Here is a 13,105-nt window from a genome sequence, read left to right on the forward strand (position 1 = left end):
GGAACCGCGTGACCGCTCCGGTCGCAGGTTCGAATCCTGCCTCGGGCATGGATGTGTGTGATGTCCTTAGGTTAGTTAGGTTTAAGTAGTTCTAGGGGACTAATGACCTCAGAAGTTAAGTCCCATAGTGCTCAGAGCCATTTGAACCATTTGAACCATTGCAATGTTCCTTCGGACACGCTATTATGTGCGAAAGAACAGGCACCTGTTCTTCAAAAAACTTCTTGTTAGCACTGTTATCCAAAGTTAGTCTCTCAACCTTAACATTTATACGATATAAATATGCTCACATCAGACAACAAATACATATTTGGAGTCTTAAAATAAGCATGAATATGAGTTTTCTCACCTGAAGCAAATTTCTCCTCACAAACACAATACTCGAGAACGTCAATGTCTGTTAACGTCTCCGGACAGCAGTCGGTATAAAAAGGGGAGTACATCTTTTCTAGTTAAAGTTGATTCTGAGTCTGTTGGCGGTAAAGTTGTATTTGGGCAGGATTTGTTAACAGACGTTTCTGAGGAGAAATTTGCTTCACGTGATAAAATTCATATTCATGCTTATTATAAGACTTCAAATATATATTTGTTGTCTGATATGAGGATGAAATTGGAGTGGTTACTTGGACTTACTGTAGGTGTATTTGATTTTCAGTTTTGTAAGAGTAGGAAAACAGCTCTGATATATATTACCAAGTATGATCAAGAACCACTTATTAATTTACTGAATCGACAATGTCAAATAGTTCAAATGGCTCTGAGCACTATGGAACTTAACTTCTAAGGTCATCAGTCCCCTAGAACTTAGAACTACTTAAACCTAACTACCCTAAGGACATCACATACATCCATGCTCGAGGCAGGATTCGAACCTACGACCGTAGCGGTCGCGCGGTTCCAGACTGTAGCGCCTAGAACCGCTCGGCCACCTCGGCCGGCTCGGCAATGTCTTTTAATCCCCGATTACGTAGGTGGTTCAAATGGTTCAAATGGCTCTGAGCACTATGCGACTTAACTTCTGAGGTTATCAGTCGCCTAGAACTTAGAACCAATTAAACCTAACTAACCTAAGGACATCACACACATCCATGCCCGAGGCAGGATTCGAACCTGCGACCGGAGCGGTCGCTCGGCTCCAGACTGTAGCGCCTAGAACCGCATGGCCACTCCGGCCGGATACGTAGGTGGTCTAAACGTACAGCCGTTATGAAATACATGACATATATTCGCAGTTGCGAATACGAACAACCATCAACAGCCATGACTGTAACGAAAATTTGTGGGGGACTGAGACTCGAACACGGCTTTCCCGCTTTAGCCGAGCGGTTGCCCCAATTGTTTGGCTGTCCGTGCACGAATCACGGCCAGGCCCAAACTTCCATATGACGCCGTTCCTGTGTCAAAACGTGTAGTCGTTTGGTGCTCAGGACCGCTGAACTGCGAGGTTATCGCTGACCTGTACTAAATACATACATTATGTGATTCCCATAGAGGGGAGGACATTTCAGATGAAAGTCCAAAGGAACATTGCCTCGTAATTCGGAATAACACAGGCATGAAATATGCTATCAATCCGCCGACACCGGGTAAGCGACTTTCAAGTAAAATGTCTCCCCTCTATGGGGAAAATATATAATAGACGAACGAATACAGGTCGTAGATACATGCTTGAAGACATATTGAAGTTTGGTCTAGTCGTGATTTGTGCTCGAGTAGCCAAATGGTAGGGCGATCGCTCGCGATAAGTGGGAAATTCGGGTTCGAGACCCGGTCCGATAGAAAATTTCATTGTTGTCTTTCCATTATACAGCTGATGGTTGTCCATATTCGAAACTGGGCATACATTTCATGTACACTATAATATTACCTTTCCAACAGAGCTGAAGGCTCTTCAAATGACTTTGCATTTAATATTATTACTATTGTTATACGTCAAGGTTTTGTCTCTGTATATTCAAAAAGAATGAATACATTTGATAACTTTTTTGTTGTGTACTTGCATAAGCAGAATGCGCAATCAGCAAACGACAGTAAGCGAGTGGCCATAAGCAGAATGGTCTTCAGCAGAGCAGAAGCAGAGTGCCCGTTCGGGGAATGAAAAAAAAAAAAAAAGTTGAAAGGGCTCTAAGCACTATGGGACTTAACATCTGTGGTCATCAGTCCCCTAGAACTTAGAACTACTTAAACCTAACCAACCTAAGGACATCACACACATCCTTGCCCGAGACAGGATTCGAACCTGCGACCGTAGCGGTCGCGCGGTTCCAGGCTGTACCGCCTAGAACCGCTCGGCCACGTCGGCCGGCTCGGGGAATGAGTGTTTGTATCATGTTACATTTTAGTTTATTAAGGTAACGAATCAGCGAGTGGAGATAGTGGGTAACACTCGTTTCAAAAGACTTTCTGAAAACGTGACGTCATTTTGCAGGAACTGCTATTGACTGTCTTTAGTGTTCCATACGGTCCTCTCGCCAGACCTCAGGCACGCTTATCCGACATTTGCAGAAACATGTCGTTCTGTGTATGATTTGTTATAATTATATTGTTATTAATTAAACGTCACATAATTATTTATTGACGTTAATCCTTTCATAGAAAAGTGATCTCTCAGGAGTGAAATGTTATCGTCAATAATTTACAAATTAAGCATGAAACACGCTTGCATAAGAACTTGCAGTATGCTGTTTCATGGTAACAGCGCACAGCAAATTTATTACAAATATCTCACCGGTATAATTAAATGCCAGTAATACATAATTGATATAAGCCTTCAAAAGGTAGTACGATAACCAACACGTGAATCTCATACCACATGATTACTAGCGTAACGGATAATGTCATGGTTTATGCAGTCGAAGGATCTGGGTTTACATCCTGCTATATGCAAATATTTTTTCTCATCTTAGCGTTGTTAACATATTTACATTTCCTTCTGATTAGAGAACGAAGTATGAAATAAATATTCGGCCATTTCCGAGTGTGTGATTAGGCAGGAACCCAAGAAGACAGCTTCAATTGTTGCGAGTGAAATAAGGAATAACAACATTCATAATTCTTCCATGTTAGAAAGTCGATTACGATTCCTGCGGTTGTTGATACTGCGTATGACATCAATTTCACGTTTGCAGAAAGTCTTGCAAATTGTGTTACCTTGAGGTAATAGGTAGCAAGGAGTCCTACAATAGCAATATAATACAGATTCTATAGGAGCATAACTGTGAAAGCAGAGACATAATTGTCGCAGAAAGTGCGAATTTGTAAAATACACTCCTGGAAATGGAAAAAAGAACACATTGACACCGGTGTGTCAGACCCACCATACTTGCTCCGGACACTGCGAGAGGGCTGTACAAGCAATGATCACACGCACGGCACAGCGGACACACCAGGAACCGCGGTGTTGGCCGTCGAATGGCGCTAGCTGCGCAGCATTTGTGCACTGCCGCCGTCAGTGTCAGCCAGTTTGCCGTGGCATACGGAGCTCCATCGCAGTCTTTAACACTGGTAGCATGCCACGACAGCGTGGACGTGAACAGTATGTGCAGTTGACGGACTTTGAGCTAGGGCGTATAGTGGGCATGCGGGAGGCCGGGTGGACGTACCGCCGAATTGCTCAACACGTGGGGCGTGAGGTCTCCACAGTACATCGATGTTGTCGCCGGTGGTCGGCGGAAGGTGCACGTGCCCGTCGACCTGGGACCGGACCGCAGCGACGCACGGATGCACGCCAAGACCGTAGGATCCTACGCAGTGCCGTAGGGGACCGCACCGCCACTTCCCAGCAAATTAGGGACACTGTTGCTCCTGGGGTATCGGCGAGGACCATTCGCAACCGTCTCCATGAAGCTGGGCTACGGTCCCGCACACCGTTAGGCCGTCTTCCGCTCACGCCCCAACATCGTGCAGCCCGCCTCCAGTGGTGTCGCGACAGGCGTGAATGGAGGGACGAATGGAGACGTGTCGTCTTCAGCGATGAGAGTCGCTTCTGCCTTGGTGCCAATGATGGTCGTATGCGTGTTTGGCGCCGTGCAGGTGAGCGCCACAATCAGGACTGCATACGACCGAGGCACACAGGGCCAACACCCGGCATCATGGTGTGGGGAGCGATCTCCTACACTGGCCGTACACCACTGGTGATCGTCGAGGGGACACTGAATAGTGCACGGTACATCCAAACCGTCATCGAACCCATCGTTCTACCATTCCTAGACCGGCAAGGGAACTTGCTGTTCCAACAGGACAATGGACGTCCGCATGTATCCCGTGCCACCCAACGTGCTCTAGAAGGTGTAAGTCAACTACCCTGGCCAGCAAGATCTCCGGATCTGTCCCCCATTGAGCATGTTTGGGACTGGATGAAGCGTCGTCTCACGCGGTCTGCACGTCCAGCACGAACGCTGGTCCAACTGAGGCGCCAGGTGGAAATGGCATGGCAAGCCGTTCCACAGGACTACATCCAGCATCTCTACGATCGTCTCCATGGGAGAATAGCAGCCTGCATTGCTGCGAAAGGTGGATATACACTGTACTAGTGCCGACATTGTGCATGCTCTGTTGCCTGTGTCTATGTGCCTGTGGTTCTGTCAGTGTGATCATGTGATGTATCTGACCCCAGGAATGTGTCAATAAAGTTTCCCCTTCCTGGGACAATGAATTCACGGTGTTCTTATTTCAATCTCCAGGAGTATATTTTCAGAATAATCCGTATGCGCAAATGATGCACTACAATACCCTGGACACTGGCAATGGGACGGAGCTAACGTCTGAGCAAGTGTATACCTATCGGGAACAAGTATGGAGATCTTGATAGCTGTGGAAATATCTCAGAATCACGCAGACAGTTGGCACAGGTAAGTTCCATGTGTGGACAAGCATTGCCCTATTGAAAAATGGCGCCACTATACTGTCGCATGGAAGGTAACACATTAGGACACATGATGTCCGTGACGTACGGTTGTAGCGTCAAGGTTACCTCTGTCGCTGCCAGCCGTGATCTGAAGTCACATCGAGCGAGGTGGCACAATGGTTAGCACACTGGACTCGCATTCGGGAGAACGACGGTTCAAAGCCGCGTCCAGCCATCTTTATTTCCCTAAAACGCTTCAGGAAAATGCCGGAATGGTTCTTTTGAAAGGGCACGGCCGACATTTTTATCCATCCTTCCCTAATCCGACGAGACAGATGACCTCGCTGTTTGGTTCCCTTCCCCAGATCAACCAACCAACCAACTGAAGTCATACCTGACGGTTACCCACTGCTGTGTCTCTGCAAAACATTTGAAGAATGTGAGCTCTCCAGAGGTCACTGCCATACTCGCTGGCGATGGTCGTTCAGGAAAGTGCAAAACTGTGATTCATTTCTGAACACAATGCAACGCCCTTCATCAGCAGTGCATATTTCCCGGTCATGGTACCGCTCCAAACGCAGCCGTTTCTATGGCGGTGTTAGCGGCGGCCTCTTCATGGGACGACAATTTCCTAGTCCGGGTGGTCTAATATCCGACCAATGGCCCAGAATTACGCAGAATGTTGCAGAGAGTACATCACTTGTTCTTGAAGGCAGGAGAAGACGTGAAGGTGCTACGATGTGCCTGTTGAACAATACAGTGATCCTTTCTTTTGAGAGTTAGGCATGGTCGATTGCAATCTTGGAAAAAGCAGGCACTCTTACTTTCCCGTGCACTACAACAATGGGCCATTGTCACATCCGAATGTCCCTGCAGAATTCGACCAGCCCGCTTAACTGAGACCCACTATAAGACAACTTTCAAACTCTGTTGGATGCTAATAATACTGACTCAAACGAGTACACGGCACCTCTGTTTTCTTCACAGTTGTCGCTCTGCACCTGATACTGTTCACAGTAGTAGGTCTGGTAACGAAACTAAACATGAAAAACACTAATGCGCTATTGTAGTCGTTCTATTTATAACGGAGAAGTGGAACTGTAATCATTTGAATACACGCCGATGTGCATGTGAACGAAGGTACATTTACAGTCGACCATGTCTTCCGTGAGCTTAACTTTCTTCTCTAGACAGTATGCATAATTAACGCAGAATGAGACAACATGTGTGTAGTAGTGGCTGCTATAAAACTCGTTTACGTTCACTATGTGCAATACGAGAGTCTTCCTCGCCTGTGACGGAGTTTCCATGCGCTGTTTGCAGGTGAATGGAAGCCCATCGTGAGCAGCAAGCCGCTGGAGGAGCACTTGTCGACGCACGTGGAGCTGCCCTTGCCCGCCGCCCCCCACGTGCACCTACCGGCGCTGGGCGACGAAGCGAGTCTGCTGTTTACGCCACCCCTGCCGCCGCCGCCGCCGCCGCCACCGCTGCTGTCTCTGCCGCCGCCGCAGCACCACGTGCACCGACCGCCGCCCTTCAGGCCGGGCCCACGGCCCGGAAAATTCAGTGGCAGGTGAGTACACGGATGTGGAGGAAGGAGTACGCACCCAGTGGCCTTACGTATTCTTGGGGCCGACAGAAAGTAATCTGCGGCCCCATTCAGTATTGCACACAAATCCGCCTTGTGGACTTTATCAACGTAAGATGACGAAACACTTATACACTACTGGCCATTAAAATTGATACACCAAGAAGAAATGAAGATGATAAACGGGTATTCACTGGACAAATATATTATGCTAGAACTGACATGCAATTCCATTTTCACGCAATTTGAGTGCATAGATCCTGAGAAATTACTACCCAGAACAACCACCTCTGGTCGTAATAACGGCCTTGATACACCTGGGCATTGAGTCAAACAGAGCTGGATGGCGTGTACAGGTACAGCTGCCCAATGCAGCTTCAACACGATACCACAGTTCATCAAGAGTAGTGACTGGCGTATTGTGACGAGCCAGTTGCTGGGCCACCATTACCAGACGTTTTCAATTGGTGTGAGATCTGGAGAACGTGCTGGCCAGGGCAGCAATAGAACATTTTCTGTATCCAGTGAGGCCCGTACAGGACCTGCAACATGCGGTCGTGCATTATCCTGCTACAATGCAGGGTTTCGTAGGGGTCGAATGAAGGGTAGAGCCACGGGTCGTAACACATCTGAAATGTAACGTCCACTGTTCAAAGTGACGTGTAACCAATGGCACCCCATACCATCACGCCGGGTGATACGCCAGTATGGCGACGACGAACACACGCTTCCGATGTGCGTTCACCGCGATGTCGCCAAACACGGATGCGACCATCATGATGCTCTAAACAGAACCTGGATTCTTCCGAAAAAATGACGTTTTGCCATTCGTGCATCCAGGTTCGTCGTTGAGTACACCATCACAGCGCTCCTGTCTGTGATGCAGCGTCGAGGGAAACCACAGCCATGGTCTCCGAGCTGATAGTCCATGCTGCTGCAAACGTCGTCGAACTGTTCGTGCAGATGGTTGTTGTCTTGCAAACGTCCCCATCTGTTGACTCGGGGATCGAGTCGTGGCTGCACGATCCGCTACAGCCATGCGGATAAGATGCCTGACATCTCGACTGCTAGTGATACGAGGCCGTTGGGATCCAGCCATGCGTTCCGTATTACCCTCATGAACCCACCGATTCCATATTCTGCTAACAGTCAATGGATCTCGATCAACGCGAGCAGCAATGTCGCGATACGATAAACCGCAATCGCGATAGGCTACAATCCGACCTTTATCAAAGTCGGAAACGTGATGGTACGCATTTCTCCTCCTTACACGAGGCATCACAACAACGTTTCACCAGGAAACGCCGGTCAACTGCTGTTTGTATATGAGAAATCGGTTGGAAACTTTCCTTATGTCAGCACGGGTGAATACTCTGAAAAGCCAATCATTTGCATATCACAACCTCTTCTTTCTGTCGGTTAAATTTGGCGTCTGTAGCACGTCATCTTCGTGGTGTAGCAATTTTAATGGCCAGTAGTGTAACTTTTGTTGCTCTGTGTACTCAGCTGTGAGTAATATACATTGCTAGATAATTGCTAAGGAACAATTAACGCTGGCAAAGGAACAGCTGCCGACTGCTACAGAACAGCCGAAAACTGCTACCGAATACCCGAGCAATGATAGTAAAACGAAAGATAGAAGGTGGAAAGTCTTAATTGCAGCAAGGCCTGTGTACGTTCTTTATGAAATCGACAGTTCATGCAGTACGGTGTTTGACAAGTGCGTCATTGTGTGTGACACGGCAATATGTCTGCAAGACTGCAGTTGAGTGCTTACGGTCTTCGACGAGCAGTTGAATGGCTCGCAACCGGTCAAAGTATCACTACTATGGAAACAGTGAAGCATGTTCCCAGAAGTGTCATCACGCGATTAAAAAAGGCTGAATGTGAAATGCTATGTGGATGCATGCCAGCGGTCATAGACGGACCGCATACCGAAAGAGGAACTATTAGTAGCCTTAGTGGCTAAAAGGAACAGACATCTCACTCCTAGGCAGATCGCTGCAGACTATGCAACCGCTACCGATACATGTTCTCTGTCAGAAGAATTTCGCTCACTCAGGCTCGTTTGTACACTCGGAAGTGTGTTAAATGCATCCCACTTGAACCACGCCATCGTCGAGGAAGAGTTCGTTGTAGGGTGCATCTTCGGTACGGTCAAGAACAGTGGTCTAGAGTAATGTTCTCCGACGTACCCCGCCGCGCTGTGGAAAGTGAGTTTGGCCTCCAGTTAGTGTGGAGAAAGAAACACGTTATGCACCACAGAATATTCATGGACTCAACAGTGTAGCCTAGACGCTATGGTATAAGCATGCATGCTGCATAATGACCGAGTATCGCTCCATATCTTTCTGCGGTATCACGTTACAGCATAGCGGTGTTGCAGGGACATTATTCTCGTTCATATCCGCCTCTTTAGGGATGTGGTAGATACCGAAATTCTGTTTATGGACGACAATTCCCGCCCACACTAGACCCCTGAGTTGTCGGACATGTGTCGGATATGCACGAAAAAATGTTCATGAACGTCATCAGTTCAGCCTAGAGGTTATAGTATAGGCACGAATGAGTGGTCTGTAATTTAGCCATGTTTTTCCTGTCCCCTCTTTCCCTCCAGTGACACTGAATGTATGGAATGGCCTGCGTAGTCCCCAGACCTTACCCCTCTAGAGCATACCTGAATGCACTTGGCAGATGTGTTTCTTGGCGAAACCCTCCTCCCAAACCGTGGAAGAACTGGAAACCGCCTTGAGAGAGGGGTGGAACAATATCCCCCAAGGACTCATTGACAGTTTGGTATCCAGCAAGAATAACATGTGCGAAATGTGCATTTGTGCCCAAGGAGGGCATATTCTGTACTGAAAGTCCGACTCTGACTTGGGTCAAGCATGATATCTCTTATGTCTGTTACCCTGCTTTCACGTGTGGTGAAATTTGTACCATTTTTCGCTATAGTTATACCAGTCCATCTCTATTCTTTAAGTACTGTGTTTCACATCGCCCACCATTGCCTATGAATACCCCTGTCCTACAATGTCTCTGTTCCTTAGCAACTGTCAAGCAAGTGTAGTTAAACTGTGCCATGAAGTTGCTAGAATAACTAGTCCCTTGCTGTTCAAAAATTCTGAGTTATTGACGCGTTTCGGGTACATCCCATTACCAGAATATGTGCCAAAGAGAAGTGCAGAGCCATAAATGCAAGCATAATTGACGAAGGTCATCAAGAGTAACTTTACAAAAGTTGTTAGAAAGAAAGCACAGAAAGCAGACGTGGAATGAACATATAAGAACGTATAAGAACAGTGACGCTATATTGTGCCCATAATATGACTGAACAATATGATACTGAAACCATACGTAAGGTGCTTAAGAGGAACAAAGAACTAGGTAGAACCTAAGAAAAAGCAAGAGTATACACAACAGGGCTTAAAAAATACGAGATTCAATTAAAGGCGTCAGAAAACTTAACTGACACGAACTACCGCCAGGCTGCGAGACTGAGTTGCTGTTCCAAAAAATTAGTTAAATGTATTTGTGCTTATTAATATGGACGCAGTGTAATTTACCGGGTGATCAAAAAGTCAGTATAAATTTGAAAACTTAATAAAATACGGAATAATGTAGATAGAGAGGTAAAAATTGACATACATGCTTGGAATGACATGGGGTTTTATTAGAAAAAAAAAAAAAAAAAAAAACAAAAAAATCGAAGTTCACAAAATGTCCGACAGATGGTGCTGGATAGCAAAACGTCAGTAACTGCTACTGTGATGGGTGAGAGGTACGCCGATATGTTACAGAATCGCATCATCCCCAGCCTGGCTGATAAACACCTGCTGGAACGTACGATGCTTATGCAGGATGGCGCTCCACCCCATATTGTTAGAGGCGTGAAAGTTCTCTTGCACGCATCGTTTGGTGGTGATCGTGTGCTCAGCCGCCACTTTCGTCATGCATGGCCTCCCAGGTCCCCACCCCAGACCTCAGTCCATGCGATTATTGGCTTTGGGGTTACCTGAAGTCGCAAGTGTATCGTGATCGACCGACATCTCTAGGGATGCTGAAAGACGGCATCCGACGCCAACACCTCGCCATAACTCCAGACATGCTTTACAGTGCTGTTCACAACATTATTCCTCGACTACAGCTATTGTTGAGGAATGATGGTGGACATTTTGAGCATATCCTGTAAAGAACATCATCTTTGCTTTGTCTTACTTTGTTATGCTAATTATTGCTATTCTGATCATATGAAGCGCCATCTGTCGGACATGTTTAACTTTTGTATGTTTTTGGTTCTAATAAAACCCCAAGCATGCAAGCATGTGTGTCAATTTATACCTCTCTATCTACATTATTCCGTGATTTATTCAGTTTTCAAATTAATACTGACTTTTTCATCATCTGGTATATTATGAGATTGAAAACATGGTCCAAGCAAGCTGTATTCGTATTATCCGTGCAATTGGCCAGTGTCAACCATGTGTCATTCTCAAACACATATCTCAAGATTCCAGTTTCATATCACATTCTAAGCTGGAAGCTTAACATATGTACTTGAAAATGACTCACCGTTGAAATTGGCCAGTGGTACTCCTACAAAACTAAAATTTTAATTTATGTAACTTCCCCAGCAGGCTGAGGCGACCGCCCTTCATCCCGCTGAGAAGGCCTCCTCTGGGCGAGCACATCCATCACCATCATCCGCCACCGCACAAGAGACCACCCCCGCTACCGCTGTCCGCCTCCTTCAACGATGTCGCTGGTGCCGGCCACGTGCTAAGGGACAGCTATGGCAACGTCATCAAGGACTCTTACAAAGGTGGCCACTACAAGGAAGGGGGCGGCCACTTCAAGGACGGTTATCACAAGGAGCCGCACGGCCACGTCGTGTTCAAGGACTTGCACTTTAAAGGCGAAGGCGGTGGCGGTGGTGGAGGCGGCGGTGGCGGGGGCTACGGATTCGGAGGACCTGGATTCAAGGACGGGTTCGCTGGTGGCCACAAGTTCAACGGCGTCGGTTTCAAAGATGGCTTTGGGGGCGGACTACATTTCAAGGACACACACATCAAAGACTCGTATACTGGCTACGGGTTCAAAGACGGTTTTGGGAGTGGTCAGTTAGATTTCGGGAACACTTTGGGCGATCTCTCACTAATTAAAGACGGTTTAGGCAACGGCGGCGGCGGTTTTCAGCAAGACTCGTACTTCAGTGGTGGAGGGGGTGGTGGATACAGTGACGGAGGACTCAAAGATACGGCTCTGAATGAAGAGTTCAACAGTGTGGGATTGCAAGGCAACTACGATGGTCAGATTTTGAAAGACTTGGGTGGAGGAGACGCCGCTTACGGTGGCCAGCTCGGATTGTCGATCGACTCTGGTTCCGTTGACGGTCACAACAATGTCGGTGGTAGTAGCGGCGGGTACAGTGATTTGAACGCAGTAGATCCCGCTGTTGCAGGGTTGGTGGATATAGTGCTGAAAGGTGGCGTAGGGGGTGAGGGCAACATCGATCCTTCCAGTTACCAGGTGCTCCCGCAGGATGTGGGAGGAGCGTCTGGAGGCTCGTCTGATATGTACGGAAATGGAGGAGGTGGTAGTGTCGGTGTTGGTGTTGGTGGTGGTGGTCACAGCATTGACAGCGGGTTCGGCATCACGTCTGGAGCAGCTGGAGGATACAGTGGAGGAGGCACTGTGGCGGACACATACGGCAGTGGAGGAGTTGCTGGCGGTAACGGAATAGGGTTTAGTTTTGGCGCGTCTGGTGGTGGGGGCTATGGCGCAGGAGGAGCTGTGGCGGATGCTTTCGGGAGTGCAGGTATTTCTGCTGTCTCGGCCACTGGACACAGTATCGCAGGTGGTGCGGGAGGCAACGGCTACGGAAACGCAGACATGTACGGCAGCGGCGGCGGACTGGCAGACAACGTGGTGCTGGTGCAGGACTCAGCCGCTGCCGCCCTGCTCGGGGGCGGAGGGCACGGGGGCGGCGGCCTGCCGGCTGGCGGCCTCGCGGGCAGCGCCCTCACCACTGGCGGCTTCGGGGGCGGCGGTTACGCTGCAGGTGGACTGGGCCTCGGAGACGGACACATCGTGACGTCACACGACGTCTCGGCGCACCACCAGCTAGGGCCGCTCTCCTGCACGGCCTCCAGCCACTACCAGGTGAGCGCACCCACCCAGTTTGTGTTGTGTTCACCAAACGGATCTGGCGTCCAACAGAAGGGTGTCAAGAAGTGAACCCCCTAACACATAACAGCTTCCAGTTTTTCATTTTTATCTTTTTTATTTTATTTGCGTATACTGGGTGTGTCTCTCCTGAGTGTGGTCAAGGGTATTTTCTCTGGTGTTTCGGCAGATATATGCAGTTTTGTTTTTGCAACGTGTAGGTGGAGTCAGCCCAAGCAAACGCTGCTCATTACATCTTTCATGCGACGCCCAGCGTCGATTATAAGCATTGGTATGTTTCCCGTTACAAACAAAATGAGTTTTGAAGTGGAATTTTACTTGCCAGTTCGACACAGCGGTCCCAAATTAGTCAAGTGCGATATTCGTTTTACGGTAAGTGTTAACAAGAACAGTAAAACGCGAGTGATAACGAGCACTACAGCAGCGGCAGCACCACCCTGGCCAGCCCTGACGGCTACCGTCATGCAGAACCGTGCTGCTCGGTC

General features: G+C 48.0%; 1 protein-coding gene across 1 annotated transcript in view; it reads left to right on the top strand.

The window, feature by feature from the left end:
- LOC126260446 (spidroin-2-like) overlaps positions 1–13,105 on the top strand; it is a 179,597-nt gene that overhangs the window by 159,493 nt on the left and 6,999 nt on the right. Inside the window, exons 5-6 of the mRNA XM_049957775.1 lie at positions 6,170–6,419; positions 11,069–12,596. Of these exons, the coding sequence (XP_049813732.1) occupies positions 6,170–6,419; positions 11,069–12,596 (1,778 nt within the window). The remainder of the gene's footprint in view (positions 1–6,169; positions 6,420–11,068; positions 12,597–13,105) is intronic.

Source organism: Schistocerca nitens, chromosome 5, assembly GCF_023898315.1.
Source record: "Schistocerca nitens isolate TAMUIC-IGC-003100 chromosome 5, iqSchNite1.1, whole genome shotgun sequence".
Classification (NCBI taxonomy): Eukaryota; Metazoa; Arthropoda; class Insecta; order Orthoptera; family Acrididae; genus Schistocerca; species Schistocerca nitens.